Here is a 16345-nt window from a genome sequence, read left to right as displayed (position 1 = left end):
TACCTACACCTAACCCTTACCTTCACAGGAAACTTTGTGCATTTTTACTTTCTCAAGAAGAAAAAAAAAAAAAAACTCATTCTGTATGGTTTATAAGCGTTTAGAAAAATGGGGATATGGGTTATGTCCTCAGGAGTCACCCTCTCCTTGTAATACCTGATTCATACCCATGTCATTATACAGAGTTGTGTCCTGATATGTCACAAAAACATGTCCACACATATATATATATATATATATATATATATATATATATATATATATATATATATATATATATATGAATGGGTGCCATTTGCTTCCAAACCTCTTATAAAATACATATATATTTTAAAATATATTTTATATATATAAAAAATTAAACAAAAAATGTACATAACTGTAAGATAGGTTACAGCATGTGTATAAAGAAATTATGATGTAGGCTAGTCACGTGATTCATATCCCGGAAATACACTGCTATCGACTGGGAAGAAATGGCGTTATGAGCAGCTCTAGACTATAATAGAAGTGAGGCAGAAGAGTCAAGAGACAACAATTTTCGTTTTTACCAAATGACAGAAACGCCTAACCTGACATTAGCCTAGACATAAATGTTTATTAATAAAGTTACACACTCGATTATGTAAGGGCACCCCACAGATGGACAAAGACAGACTCGCAGTGAGTACATGACAAAATAAACACGAGAAAGTAGACTTAAAAGGGGCGTGTAATGTGTTTCATGGCTTTGAGAAATACCAAAGGCGACAAAAAGGCAGAATTAAGCATTTTATTGGCGTACCTGTAGCTATGTAACAGCACAGTGGTAGGCTACGGATCGATGGAAATGTTTTGTTATTTAGTACGATGTCTCGCTTGATACCGTACGCTTAACGCTTGTGTAGCATCTTGTTACGCGTGCCTAAAGGTGTTATATTCTCATGATGCGATTTATTCTATGACCTCGTTATCCCATTGCTTGAAGTCATTTATTTTATTTAATTCAGTGAAAAGAAATCTGCATATGGGCCATTCCACCTAATGGGTGCCATTTGCTTCCAAACCACTTATAAAATATATTTATTTATTATAAAATAATATATATTTTTATTATATAAAAAATAAAATTTTGTAAACAAATTATATTTTATAAAAAAAAATCTATAAAAACAAAAAATAAATAATAATAATAATCTTTCAATCTATTTTTAAGATTTCTGCAAGTATTTTTAAGACTGTTGCAAGTAGGTGAATGAAGATACTTGACAGGTTTATGTGTCACTACTCTGCTTTATTAATTTATCCAGTGTTAAAACCCGGACACCGTGACACAAATGTTGCCTTTTGTGAATGAGTGTCCTACTACAGGATTTAACACAGAGTAACAGATCACTGCCAGTTACAAAATACAATTTCACACGCAAATCCAGTTGCATTTTTCATCAATTAACTTATTTAATATATATATATATATATATATATATATATATATATATATATATATATATATATATATATATATAAAAAGCAGACTTGACTTATGTTCTGGACCGCCATCTAGTGGCGATTTTGTTTGGGGCCCGATGCTAAACTTACTTGACCCCTAGCATAGAGTGACCTCACCGTATGCGTTAAAGGGTTAATAATATAGATATAGCCTAATATTTACTTGAATAAATCAGATGACGCTACTTACTCCTGTTACTGTTACTTAGTTACTATAAATGAATATAGCACATATGAGTATAATAGGACTAAAAAAGTAATTGGATTGAGATTTTAGGATAAAAGAAGCAAAAACATATAATATATCCACATGCTAGTATTATGAGGACACCCAGCCAATTATAGGGTTTCACCAGATATTAGTATTTTTTAAAATAAACAAGTAACATCTAAGAAATATTTTAGGTAACAGGACAGTATGTTAATGTTGACAGTTTCAGTCATCATTACAGTGTCATCAAAAAGAAAATGAGACCACATGTTTTTGGTAATTTCTTTGCCTTCAGGAGATCCAGATGTTGCAATATCAGGTTGAAAATGCGTCTTGTGGAATTTTCCCAGTTTTTCAGAGGGTGGAATGTGTTAGGGTAACAGGACTGAGTGAAAACCTGGGGACACGACACGACTTTTATCGAAAATATTATAGATTTATTTTGAAATAAATGTATTTAAAGTACAGATGGGTCATGGATGTAAAAAAGCTAAATGAGAATGATTTCTCAATGATTTTAAATATTTCATGTTAAAATATTGTTTTAGAGACTTGGGGACATGTAACAAATGCTAGGTTCAGTGTTTTAGGTAGTTCATATTAATTTCAAAAAATTATATATTTTAAATTAACAGTTAGATTAATGTGCACAATGTGACATTCATATATTTAAACATGTTATGATATATTATAGTTATATTATACTAAATATTGTATTATCTTATATTAAAATTAAATTACAGTATTTACAACTAATATTGTACAATTAATATTATTTAATGCAGGCTGGTCCATGCTCATGGCTGGATATGCATAATTTTATTGGTGACCTTATGGCTGCAAATGCTTCGGTCACTGGACATCCACTGAGAGAGCAACGTACAGAGACAGTGAGTTCTGCTTGGCCCAGAGTATCTCATCCTCCCCAGTCCACCTCATCCAGACAGAGCCAGATGAAAAGTGCTGTTCAGTTCGGTCTGCATTCTGAGGAAAGGGAAAGGGAACCCAGAGACCATGAAAGCAATGGTGAGTATATTACAATGGACCTTAAGTGTGGTGTACCACTGTGTTATACTGTAAATACCCTTTATTCTCATGAACTAGGATTGGGAAACATGCAGAATTGGTTGATTCCTGGTAACAGTTTCAATTCTTTTAGTATTTTAAAGGCCTTTACTTATTGCATCTACTTGCATTGGAAGCCTGTTGTCAAATGATGCAATTATTTTAGATTTCAGCAAAACAGATACAGCAAATAAAAATACATTTATACACTTAATATATATTTAAATACATTAACAAATTATTACTTACTGCAGAAGTTGAGTTCACAGGCTTTCTAATGCAGATCAGACACCCCAAATGCAATCCAGACCTTACTATATATTAATATATATATTAAAGAAGAGATGATAATTATAATATTATGAATCAGCAGGTCATTATCACAAATTAACCCAGACAGGGTGATAAGAACCCTGATTATTTGATATGAAACCATGGGTTTTCTGGAAATGGATGAGCAAGTCATTTATACAATGACAAGAGTATTTATTTAGAAATATTTGATGGCTGAAACATGCTAAATAAAGTCAGACATACCAAAAAGTCATAAATAAAAATACTAATTTCATTTACTTTCATAAAATATCACTTAATACACCAAAGCTCATTATATATATCTGTAACTACTACTAGTTATATGAACATCCAGCAGCACACATCCTGAAGTACGCATTCTTCTGAATAACAACCGGTTCTTGGTTCCCAACCCAGCCAGGAAATAGTTTAATATTAAGTTTTATCATGTTTATCTACTCACTGCTTCACTGATTTATATCGGCTCGTTTTCTGCATTCTCATAATAATTCTCTCTTTTGTAGTTCAGCATCGTGCCTGCACATGTTCTGGCTGCCCTCTTTCTTCATCTCTTCCTAATTCCTCAATCCACACCCTGAAACCCAGAACCAGCCCAGCCTCGCAGATCCATCCACCTTCGTCCCTCCAGTCCACCCCAGCGCAGCAGATCAAAGAACCCAGCCTTGCTCCTGTCAGCCTGGGCTTGTGTCTAGGTTTGGGTCTCTCTCTGGAAGAGGACAACACAGAGCCCAGCAGCACATCTGCTCACCCCCAGCAGGAAGACAAAGGCAGCAGCACCCATAGCCCAATCCCTCATGCAAATCCTGAGTCCTCCAGTGCTCCACCGGTTCAGGCCTTTGCGTGTCTATGCTGCCACTGTGGGTTTCAAACCTGTGGCCAACTTCTACGCCAACAAAAGGACCCAGAGGCACATGTTCCCCACCACCACTTCCATCACCACCACCATCACTGCCCGCTCTCCACCTGCACGTCATGTACGCTCCCGTCCCTCCCTTGCCTGTCCTGTCAGCGCACCTTCCCCACCTGTGCCCAGCTCCTGCACCATCAGCAGGGCCACACGCAACAGGAGGGCTTGCAAAAGCTCCCATGCATGCACTGCAATGCTTCTTTCCCTCGGCCATCGCAATTGCTGCAGCACCAGCGAACCCAGCATGCTTCCAAAGGGGGCGGCTTCCTGTGCGGCGAGTGTGGCCGTTCTTTCAACTCGCATAGCAATCTGCGCATCCACCTCAACGTACACACAGGTGCCCGGCCCTACATCTGTACCGTCTGCGGAAAGAGCTTCAGCCAGTCCGGGGCGCTTAAGATTCACTGCCGAATTCACACCGGAGAGAGGCCGTACACCTGTACTTATTGCGGGAGGGGTTTCCCTAACTTAGCAGGGGTGAGAGCGCATCAGCGAATTCACACGGGGGAGAAACCCTATCGCTGCGGTCAGTGTGGGAAGTGCTTTACTCAGTCCGGGGCTCTGAAGATCCACACTCGCATCCACACCGGCGAGAGGCCTTTCGTGTGCGGCCTCTGTGGGAAGAGCTTTTCAAACCGTTCTGGTATTCGCTTTCACCACCGCACAGTTCACGGGATCGTGACGGAGCCCAACTCGGTGGGCAGGCCTAGTCTGGCTGCCTCAGCTTCATCCTCAGGTTCAGATTTCCAGAGAGTTCAAGCCCCCGGTCTCAACCAGATCCATCTCCAGGAGATGGAAGAGAGGAGTCTGCCCAGTAAAGAGCAGTTAAGAGGGGATGGGGACAAAGAGGCCCTTCCGTATGCCTGCGAGGACTGCGGTCAGCGTTTTCCAAATGCTCCGTCTAGAAACAGACACCAGACATTGCAGCACTACTCTAACGAAGAGAGAGAAAAGGAAGAGAGCAGCTCAGACAAAACTAAAGATTAGACAAAAACAACCAACATTTCTGACTCCAAAAGAGAGGGAAGATTAAAGCAACTTTAATATGAAATGTATTAAAGCCGATGTTGAGCCCATTTGAAACCTGCTGATATCGGTCCCCTCGCACTGTTAAGTCATGATGTAAGAAACATTGTTTGTGTCCAAGACGCTATACACTTTAATTGAGAATGCTGTCTAATTTATAACATACATTTAAGCTAAGCTTTTAAAAACTGCCAGTGCACACTACAGTCTCTGGGCGCACAGTGTGCAGGACAAGTATTTTATTGATTCATAAAAGATGAATCACTGTCTAGCCATCTATGATTTTGGTATGGTGATAAAGCTTAGGATCTAGAATTTTTTGAAGTATTACAGCACACTGTGAGTGTACTGAATACTGTCATCATATGTTGTTTGCTTTTGGCCTCTGATAGAGCGTTTGGACCCGGAAATGCTGGCGTGTGACGTCAGACGTAACATTCTTGTTTTGATCACGTAAGATTCTTTTGCCGGTGATTTGTGCCTTTAAAAAAGTACAGTTGTGACAATCTGTATTGTGAAACTGCACCTTAAATTTTAAACAAGTAGCTTTGCCTATCAGTATTATGGTATTTTGTGCATAAACGTTACCAAACCTGTGCTAGTTTTTCCACCATCGGGCCGAAAGGTTACCAAAAGCAAAGAGAAGAAGGCTTGTTAGCAAAGCTCATGAGTCTCCATGTCACTAAAGCAGTTCTACAAGCATGATTCTCCTGGCCTGAGGACGGTTGGATAGATGTGCTGAGAAATACACAAATGGAATGGTTTGTATTTGTACTTTGTACTTAATGAGACTCGTATCACAACTGGTATCGCTAACAGCCATTCAGCCTGATAATGGAAAAGTGCTTTATTTTACATTTATATACTGTATATTTGTATGTGGGAGTATTTTGCAGTTTTGCAAGTTGTTTTTTCTAGCTTATTATATTACTTTTTAGTTTTAACAAACTTCTGATGCTGTTTTGATAATGAACTGGGTCATTAAGAATAGGTGCTGACTGGAGGGCGACATGGTGGTTCATAGGGTATCATTGGCGCCTCACAGCATGAAGGTCACCAGTTTGAGCCTGAGGTTTTTCTGGGTGGAGTTTGCATGTTCTCTGTGTTGCCGTGAGATTTCTCTTGTTGCTCCAGTTTTCTCCATAATCCAAAATCGTGCAACATATGTTAATTGGAGAAGCTAAACTGTTTGAAGGTGTGAAAGTGTGGTGGATTGGCCATCTGTCCGGCCTGTGGCCCAAGATGCTGGGATAGACCTCTGTATCCCCTCAACCTTACAGAGGACAAGCGGTTTGAAGAATGGATGCAAAGGGTTCCAATTGGTTTCTTAGGTTTTTCAGGTGGGGTTTTAAGCCTGAAATTGACAGAGCAGTTCTCAGCGCCCTTAGCGTCTTTATGGGAATCTTGAAAAGCACATGCAACCTACGACAAAATCTTTAGATTCTGGCTTCAAAAGTCAAATATGGCCATTGAGATTATTCATCACACATACAAGTGTGGGTGTAGAATAAATGTTGTTTTTAAATTAAATGACACTCTTACCATATTTAAAGTCAGTGTAGCTTGTGTGGGGATGAATATTATGACCATATCAGGATATCTGATGTACGTGCCTGCTGGTGTTGCTTACTGTATTTGTGGTCTCTGCAGGGACTGACAGTACACAAGACTGCATGAAGTGAGGGGCTTACATTTTTAAAACTGTCCAAAGATATCTGTAAGTATTATCACTTAGAATTAAAGTTTGGCAAAACCATTTGGGGAAATGAATTTGACATTATTTTTATGTCCATTTTGTATCTATAAAATTACACTATTGATATGAGCCTTTATGACGGTCAATGACCTCTCAACCCAGAGCATCAGATTCGTCTGTCAGTTTAGCTCATGTCTATATGTGCATTGTGTACACATATGTCAACATAATAAAGGTTGATGTACCATTTTTGGAAATAAAATTTGGAGTATGGAGTTTAAATGTTCAACTTTATGACTCTAGTGATACTAGTTTGGTTTACTGATGTATTCTATTTTGTCGATTCACTTTTAACTGTAAAATTTGTGATTAATTTCAGACCAGAATCCTTGAACTATGTCTTGGGGATACTCTCACTATAAGACATGAATCTTTGTCTACAACAAACAAACAAGTAGCATACTGTAGATACATTTTAAAACCGCGGTTATAACCAATTGCACTTCCCAAAGTATTTTGCTGTGTCATCTACAGTCACCTGTGATTATCTGGAATTACTGTAAGGGAAATTTCAACAACTTTCAATTGTTCCCAACCTACTTCAAATGAAGTAACAACGCATTGGTATTTTATGAAATTATTGAACGGTTAGGTAAAAATATCGTCATAAGGACGTCATGACAAATTCAGTAAATTTTAATTATCTAACGCGTCACCTGCATTAAAATAGACTTTTTAGAAAGGAATTGTGGTCTCCGAGGAAATAATCACGACATTCGCTAATTTAAGTAGTCCTGGCATTAGTTATTGCTTTATTGGAGATCACATAGACGTTATCACACATTTTACAAGTGCTTTTTCATACTTAACTTCACTCACTCCTTCTGAACACTAGTTATGTTAGATACAAGTGACGCATATACGCTTCCGTTATGTATTAGATATGTTTTGATGCCATAGCTTAAGATATTGTTGTCTATAAATGATTTTGTAATATGACATAACACATTTTGAACGAATAAATGCATTTGAAACATTATATCAGTGCATAGGTTAGTTGTATCAAACAACAATAGCACGGGAAGTTGTCTTGCATGCTCCGCCTCCTTGCGCGCTAATAAATTGTGTTTACAAACTTTCTTTTCGACAGAACTCGCTCTCAAACGCAGACGCAAAGATCCTTCAAAATGAGAGGCTATATTCTCATCACAATCGTGGCGGTCAGCTTTCTCCACAGATCCACAGGTATATAACATTTTGCTGAAATAATTATCTAGGTTTCTGGTTCCAACCTAGAATAAATGTTATAATACCAAACTCAAACTGCCAGTATATCTGTTATAAAACAAAATAACTAGGACAGTTCAGTTGTTACTTGCTAATAACTTGCTAAGATGTTACAGTTTTATAAAGTTTATTTTTTATATTATTGTTTTATATATATATTATTATATTAATTTTCACTTAGTCTTATCTTCTGGCTGACGTTTACACTAAAGCTTGCACAACCGAAAATTAATCTAAACTTTCAGAATTTCTCAGCTCAAAATTAGTCTGAAATATCAACAGTTTCCTTCTTCAGGGGTAATTCAGGGTATTTTTGTAGTCAAGTGAAAACGAATGTCTTCCTGTTTTGAAGTGCACAGATGTCACAGAGCCCGAAGAATCATATTAAGCAGAAGATAGGAATAAACTGTATTTGCTGTTATGTTTGTTCAATAATAATAATAATAATAAAAAAGAAAAAGCTGAAGATAGGAATTTGCCACCTGCTTCTGTATGAGATACAAAATACATTTCTGTTGACTATCCCGTATGGATGCAATTGTTGTATTATTGTTTAAAACAAGTAATTTCTAAATTCATTTGTTTTACTATTCCTTTGCATTTATTTAACTGTTCTTCAGCTTTTTTGGAGGTAAACGGTCCATCTGAGCCGATTCTGGAAGGACAGGATGTGACATTGGAGTGTGTGGACACAGAATCCGAGTTGAACATCAGCACAGTGCACTTTGAGAGGTACTCCAAGGTAAGGGCACGGGCACACAATGCCAAAGAAAGATCTGTGACACAATGTGCTTTGATGTGCATTTGTCTGTAAATGTCAAGCAAGCAGCAGATTGAAACTGAGTGACACCTTGTTTCTCATGGGAACTGAGAAGGGTTTCTGTTATTGTTGCTGTCTGTGCATGTCCACTGCAGAGCTGCAGATCTGATTACTGTATAAACAAAAAGTGAGAGATCTAAAATTACAAACAAATCTGTCAGGGACGCTTTCTCTCAAATATCAACACAACTGCTCTCATGATTTTGTAAACAATCCTGTAGGGAAATATCAAATAAAGAACAATAACATTATTTAGAATTCATTTGTCTGGAGATCAAGACTGCAACTGGTATGTAAACAGCAGGAGGCAGTGTGTGTTTTACTGAGCTTCTGAGAGCTGTTATTCTGGGTTTAATTAGTATCCGGCAGTGAGGGGGCCTTTGGAGGATTCACAGCATCTGCTGCTTCTGTCAGCGCAGACAGAGTCTGTTTGTCACCTTTTCCAGCTATCTAAACGCATTCGAGCAAAACATGGTTTCCATATCACCAATCACAAAGACAGATGTTTTGTTTGCAATCTCTCATTAACCTGTGTTAGTCAGACCCAAGTGTCAGTACCCCGAATAGTCTTCTTCCTCCAAGTGTAACATGCTTCATCAAATTTGGCAAGTGTTCCTTACATTAGCAAGATGTTCGTAACCCCATAAAGCCTACGGCATTATATTTGCTAAGCAAAACAAAGGCCTTTGAATAATCAACATGATCAAAATGTCGATGGAAAAACCTGTTTTACACGTTCTACTACATTTCCTTATTACGTGAATGATATTTGACTTTTGAAGCAAGTTAAAGGCATTGCAGGATCATTTTAAAAAAACGGTCCCCTTCTGGTCAAGTGTCCTTTTGCTGTTAAATTGTTACTGATTTTTATTAAGAAAATATAAGAACTTTGATATTATTATTATTAACACGAACTGGACTGAAGCAGGTAAGGTTTAATTATACATATTAGAAAAAATAATAGCAAAATGTGAGTATAAGATATGATAAATCAGCCTTTTGAGGAACGTTTATATGTACATCTCTCAATTGGCATTGTATTGCATTTGTATATACTGTTGTAAAGATCATATTGATTTACAATCTATCAGTATTTCATCTTACTTTTTGGCCAAAACAAATATGAGACTCAAAAAACAAGCAAACAAGCAAAAAAAGATTTTTCTGCCTATTATTTTATATGTTCCCCTAAAATGCAATGTTATTATAAAATGTGTTATAAAAATAGATATAAGACTAAACTAAAGTAGTCAAAGTAAATCACATGCTGTTGATATATTAAGTTGAAGTTGAAATGAGCATAATTTACAATTAAGCTACTGCAGGGAAATACTTCTTTCTTTTTCTTCCCAACAGTACATGAAGAGGTGGCATCGGCTAGAGTCAGATCAGGTTTATTTCTACCGCCGGTGTTTTATGTATGACGTGGATGTGAGAAGGGAGGAAGGCAGACTGCTCCTCTTCATCGCCAGAATCCAGTCCTGGTCTGAGGGTCCATACCGCTGCGTCTCTGAGAACAGTTCTGCAGCTGACAACTCCTCCCAAGCCTTCACCATCCCCATACACTGTGAGTAAGAGACATCGAGGGCAGTGCTAATGAAAAGTGCTAATGATCTGTAATGCAAATCCACATTGATTCCTACATACAAAATCCATATGTGTCTAGATTGTCTTGATGCATCAGTATTTCCATCGTTGTATGTGAGTCAAGCTGCATTTGATATTTTGTTGAAAGGAAGTTTTATATATGGGATTTAAAGATTAGATGACGAATAAAACTCTTTATCTCCCAAGATGACAAAAATAATATTGTTATTGATTGGGGGCTTTACAGTGGCCAGGGATGATTTGACAGTGGAGATTTATTGGGAAAAACTGAGTGGAAAAAAAGCAGATGGATCGATACAGAAATGTTCAGTGTGAATAATCAGAAGGAGACAAGATGATCCATGCCCACATTGTATTATTACAGCGAACCTGAACTTAAAATACTATAATAATTGATGATAATCCATCACTGTCACCAACAAGCTACAATACTGTTTAAAACTGTTCAAAAGAGTTCGGTAAGATTTTAAATGTTTTTGAAAGAAGTCTTTTATGCTCCCAAATTTTTAAATAAAAATTTAGGTAAAAACTGAATTTTCAGCGGTCATTACTCTGGTCTCTAGTGTCAAATGATCCTTCAGAAATCATTCTGATATACTGATTTGCAAACATTTTCTGTCATTATCAATGTTGAAAAATGGTTAGTCTGCTTAAAGGGTTACTCCACCCCAGAATAAAAATAGTGATTAATCACTTACCTCCATATCGTTCCAAATCCGAAAAAGCTTTGTTCGTCTTTGGAAAACAATTTAAGATATTTTGGAGGAAAACCGTGAGGCTTGTGACTGTCCCATTGACTGCCAAGTAAATGACACTGTAAAGGTCCAGAAAAGTATGAAAGACTTTGTCAGAATAGTCCGTCTGCCATCAATCTGAATTAAATGAATCGACGAGAATACTTTCTGTGCAAAGAAAACAAAATCCGAATCCAAAATATCTTAAATTGTGTTCCGAAGACGAACAAAGCTTTTACGGCTTTGGAGCGACACCGAAAAAATTCAGGATTCTCATGATTTGATGAATGGGAAGTTTATAAGAACAGCATTTATTAAAAAAGTCTTTACTGTCACTTTCGATACATATTATGCATCCTTGCTGCATAAAATCATTAATTTCTTTCAAAGAATCTTACTGACTGATGATGTTTATACATGTATATTTTATAAATACCTATGTAAAAATAATGTGTAAATAGGATGTCTTATATAATACTAAATATAAACTGTACATAATGTTATTTTTGAGCACTGAAAACATGCAGAGAATTTCCATGCCCTACTTCCCTTATTTCATTTGCTATGTAAATCCAGGAGCAGAGCTGGTTTGACTAATCTGCTTTTCCCCCAAATGTTCTCTCTTTTTCTCTCCCAGATATGCGGGAGGTTTCTGTACACAGGGCTGGTTTGGGATACTTAACACGTTATTTAAACTCGGTGCAGGACCTCAAAGTACGATTAGGAGATAACGTGGAGCTGGAATGTTCTACTACAGCTTCTGAGGCACCTGAGTATTTCTGGACTAAAGAGGTGACAGATTTAATATCAAATGCTCTTGCTTTCCTTTCTCCTTCATTTTTCTAACAGTTGCTTTTAAACATGATGCATTACTCTGTCTGCTACAAAACGGCTGTATCGGGATTGCAGTTTACTGTTTTCATGTAGGTTTATCATACATTTGAGAGAAAGACCTGGAAGGCCATCTTGCTGTTGAAGTGAAAATGAGCTTATTCACACAGGTCTGGGTAAAAGCTATTAACTTTTAGAACAGGAAACGTGCTAATCTAAAGAGTCTCAAGAGGTCTAATCAAGTCTACACTGCTCATATCAATTTCAATCGATTTTTTTTTATATAATGAAAGATTGGTTGAACCATGGTCCAAAATTGCAGCCAAATGTGAGCAAAAATCGGCCCTTTAAGTTTAAGTAGAAGGTTAGAGTGCTAGTCGTACAACCATTAATGTAACCAACACACGATTCAAATCAAAGGAATAAACCACATGAGCCTTGACAGATGTTTGCTAAAGAAAACATCTGCCACGTCTTGTACATCTTCTACCTTAGCTGAAAATTTGCCAACATTTGTTTATCTTGGAAGTCTAGAAGTTTATTTCACCATGTGGCAACACATGTGAAATATTTCTTATATTGAGAAACAGTACCAACTGTTTTCTGGTAAAGCTGGTTAAACTCAGTTCACTTGCCATGTTATTTTTCGATCTTTGAATAACTGTTGAACATGATCTTGACTACATGTAGCATGCTGTAGAAAGCATAACCAAAAAGCCCCTCCAAATGTCATGGTGTGGGTGATCGATGACTTTAGAATTTGATGAGATGGAAGTGTAGAATGACTCACTTCTGTAATTCAGAATGTCACCGATGTCTGACATTTCAAATGCATATTTTCACTTATGTTTTCTACCTGCCAGATTCTTTTGAACGGAGTAAAGCAGAAAAACAAGCTTCCCTTATATATCAGAGCACGGTCTGACGTATAGCAGCCACCTGTTTATTGTGCTCTGTGTGTGCTCTCCAGCAGAGGAAACAGGAAGACAACTGATGAGCTTAATCAATGTTGCTTTGGCCAGAACTTTGGCTTGACTGGGAATCCTCCTAATTCACTTTCATTTAAATTGAAATGGACTTTGTTGGCAGGCCGCAGAAGTTCCTTCAGTGCCAAAAGCTCTTGTATGGTTATGATGTACTTTGAGTTTTTTCCACAGGCATTTGTTTTCTTTGTATTGTACGGTGTTATGTTTTATTTTTACTTAATTACTCTTCGTTACTCTAACTCTCATTATTTATTGTAAATGGTGCAGGGATTCTCTTTTAATTTTATTTTTACAGTTTACAGAAGTGGGAATTCACATTCTTGCATGGTTCCCTGCTTAAGAATTATTTCTTCTTGGTTATCTTCCTTACGTTATACTGTATCTCATGTGTAGTTCCTGTTTTGCTTCCCACTTCTCAATAACTTCTTCCTTGTCTGTTCGTGTCTGCTTTCTGTTAAGGGAGAGGCCTGGCTTTTGCCTTCCAATAAGCTGAAGTTGGAGAATGTGAGAGAGCAGGATGGAGGGAGATTCACCTGTTCGGCTCAGTCTCCTACTGTGCATTCCCTGATGAAGAAGCGTACAGTCAGCATCACTGTTCTACCAGGTCAGAACAGCTAAAAGGGCTTGACAGTGTGCAGCTTATAGTAAACAACTTGAGTTGATTTATGTTCAGTATGTTAATGATTTGAACATTTCATTTAATATACTGGCAACTGACAATATGCACTGACAACATTTCAAAAAAACAAATCCCTCTTTGATCTATTTCTCCAATATTCAGTTGAATTTCTCTGAATACAACAGGAAGGACTTTGAAACCAGTGGTTTAGTTTAGACAGTGGTACTTTGCCCTGTGGAGGACAATAATATTGACCCTGTGACCCCACTGACCTCATTAAACTTCCATAATATGACATATTTCTAAAAGCAATTTCCAGATGATACCCAATGGCCTGCCACTTTTCTTTAAATCAGGATTATTATATATGACAGTCATTCTATTATAAATGAGCATTTTAGCTTTAAAAATTAAGTTATTTTTATTGGTAGAGCACTTTTTGTTTCAAAGCAGATGTACAGATAATTGTGCTTTAATGTCTTACGATATCTCAATATTTTTCTGCATTTTGACAGTATGTATAGAGATATTTAGTATATATTTTTTTTAAGTCAGAGGAACCATCATTTATATCAGCCACTGTTATTAAGTAGATTCAAAGTGTAAAAACTGGAATGGAATCAAATTGATATCATCAGAAAATGAGAGTCATTTCAGAGAAAGTGCAAGTTGTTATTTTGATTTGATTTGAAGACTCTGAAGTCAGCAATTACTTTTACTTGCACTAATGTGAACTGATGAATTACAATAAAAACTTAAGGATGTAGATAGGGTTGAATTTGATGTATTCCTGACAATTAGCTCACCTGCCCAAAGCTGAGCAACTAATACCGAAGTGTCGATTAAGTTTAAGTAATTTGTTTAGGTTTTTAGTTGTTGTTTTTCTCATTTTGTAACAAAACGTTTAAAGCCAGTTTGATAGATGTATAATTTGTGACTGGGTTTGTGTCTTATAGAGGATGCAGCATGGTATGAGACGTCCACCGGTTTCATTCTCATGGTTTCTGTAGCAGTATTTATCCTTCTGGTGGTTGTGATATCCATGACCGCTTACCTCTGCCGCCGAACCAAACAGAGCAAGGGACCAATGTAAGTACTCAAAACTGCCCTAGTCATTTTGTTACTGTGATTCACGTGGGTTTTTAACCTCTAGCCCTCCTCCATTATGTGGAGTGGAGTCTGTGTATTACTGTGAGCATCAGTAGATGCTGAGGACCACTTCTCTCCTCCTACATCTTCTCACTCCCTCGAATCTGTCCAGACGGGCTAGTATATGTGCAAATAACTCTCACTATCCATGTTTCTCCCTCAGGCCAAAATCTTTTCTTATTCTACCCAATAAAACATTCAGTTTTCCTTCCTTCTCTCATCGTTTCAGTGATGACCGTTCCCAGAAGAAGCCCATCTACAGAGCCAGCGTGGAGTCCCTGCCCTCCATCGTTTCAGACAAGCAGCCGCTGGTGTAAAGAGTGAGATTGATGCAGGACTGCAGAGGAGAGGAGAGAAAAGAAGAACAGAGAAAAAAAAAGCTTAGGGAGTATTGGGTATTCTCAGTGAAGGAGTGTTAATGAGAGATTTGCCCATAGATTTTGTTATGCTCTTGGGTCTTTATTCAGATATATAATTATGCATTGAATCGAAAAAAGTATACAAAGATGGGACAAATGATGGTTTTATTGTGGGTCCTTTCCAGTGTGGATGGCAGCAGTGCTTTTCAACAAAAGATGTGCAATTTTCTCTGTATTGATTCAACAACCCTGCAAAGCTGAGAAATGCTGAAAAGATGCTTTTGTGAGGTGACATTGAACGCCTCTTTCTTCCCGCTAGTCTTGAGCTGGCTCATTTCTTCAAACTGATTAACATTTCTGTTTAGGAAAACTACTGTCTGGCAGGTGTACGATCATTTAGTCAGATGTAGACATTTTAGTGGTATTCATTTACATAAGTATACAATGTTCTGCTTCACTTAAAAGGATGATAGATAAGATCCAAACTAACACTGAACCAGTTTCTCTAGAAGCACTTTGAAACTATTGCACTATTTTTTTTTACACAAGTTTGATATTTCCATATCGTTGAATTTAAAGCTATTAAAATAATTTTACAAAATCATCAGCCTCCAGTGTTGTTACTGATCTAATTAAGATAGACGTTCATGTATGCTCAACTTTGAAGAAATCTCAAGAGAGTTCATCTCTATGTAAATTGAATTGCCACTGTTTGTATAAAGCCCTTTCCATTTCAGGCTTTAGATGTATTAAACAAAATGCCTGTATTTTCTCAGGCAACAGTTCTGATACACATGTACCTGATTAGCTAGTTGATTTATTGACCATTACAAAATATGATTAGGCAGTATCACATGAGCATGACTGCTGTTGTCAAGTGGACTATCATGTGATTAGCATATTGTTGCATATAAGAAACAAGACTTCCATTTTAGCAATTTTGGATACAGCTTTTTTTTCATCAACTGAAAACAAGTGTTTTTGAATGAATTATGTTGTGGGAAAAAGTCTTGCAAAATAATACTCAGAAAAGTCAAAATTAGACTTTATTGCAAGAAGACGACAAAGCTGCCAGGACATCTCAGTTTGTCTATGTCAATTTTGTTATCAGTCACTGTCCAATGAGCGTTCAGACCATTCTTTGAAACGTACTTCCTGGTACTTTCCACAATTGTTTATTAGATTTCATAATACTTACTTTCATTGTAGAAAACCACCTGCTAGTCTGTTTTTCAAAAGATAAC

At 37.1% G+C, this 16345-nt stretch overlaps 2 protein-coding genes across 2 annotated transcripts; both read left to right on the top strand.

Moving 5' to 3' along the window:
- Positions 1–457: 457 nt before the first annotated feature.
- LOC113059722 (zinc finger protein 135-like) lies at positions 458–5890 on the top strand. The gene is made up of 3 exons (XM_026228266.1): positions 458–663; positions 2485–2725; positions 3583–5890. The coding sequence occupies exons 1-3, from the start codon at positions 643–645 to the stop codon at positions 4971–4973; spliced, it is 1653 nt and encodes a 550-aa protein (XP_026084051.1). The 5' UTR covers positions 458–642; the 3' UTR covers positions 4974–5890.
- Positions 5891–7799: 1909 nt separating this feature from the next.
- LOC113059723 (vascular endothelial growth factor receptor 3-like) lies at positions 7800–15708 on the top strand. Its single transcript, XM_026228267.1, has 7 exons — positions 7800–7953; positions 8616–8737; positions 10172–10382; positions 11795–11949; positions 13434–13578; positions 14550–14682; positions 14972–15708. The coding sequence occupies exons 1-7, from the start codon at positions 7896–7898 to the stop codon at positions 15057–15059; spliced, it is 912 nt and encodes a 303-aa protein (XP_026084052.1). The 5' UTR covers positions 7800–7895; the 3' UTR covers positions 15060–15708.
- Positions 15709–16345: the final 637 nt, after the last annotated feature.

The sequence above is a fragment of the Carassius auratus genome, chromosome 41 (assembly GCF_003368295.1).
Source record: "Carassius auratus strain Wakin chromosome 41, ASM336829v1, whole genome shotgun sequence".
NCBI classification, from domain to species: domain Eukaryota; kingdom Metazoa; phylum Chordata; class Actinopteri; order Cypriniformes; family Cyprinidae; genus Carassius; species Carassius auratus.
Note: the sequence above shows the minus strand (reverse complement) of the source record. Positions and strands in the feature narration are given on the sequence as shown.

What these genes read in the sequence shown, in the direction of transcription:
- LOC113059722 (XM_026228266.1), top strand. Translation starts at nt 643, where the DNA reads ATGGACAAAGACAGACTCGCA. An exon ending in TGGACAAAGACAGACTCGCA is followed by an intron (nt 664 to 2,484) that starts GTGAGTACATGA and finishes TATTTAATGCAG; the next exon opens with GCTGGTCCATGCTCATGGCT. An exon ending in CAGAGACCATGAAAGCAATG is followed by an intron (nt 2,726 to 3,582) that starts GTGAGTATATTA and finishes TCTCTTTTGTAG; the next exon opens with TTCAGCATCGTGCCTGCACA.
- LOC113059723 (XM_026228267.1), top strand. Translation starts at nt 7,896, where the DNA reads ATGAGAGGCTATATTCTCATCACAATCGTGGCGGTCAGCTTTCTCCAC. An exon ending in ACTTTGAGAGGTACTCCAAG is followed by an intron (nt 8,738 to 10,171) that starts GTAAGGGCACGG and finishes TCTTCCCAACAG; the next exon opens with TACATGAAGAGGTGGCATCG. An exon ending in CAGCATCACTGTTCTACCAG is followed by an intron (nt 13,579 to 14,549) that starts GTCAGAACAGCT and finishes TGTGTCTTATAG; the next exon opens with AGGATGCAGCATGGTATGAG.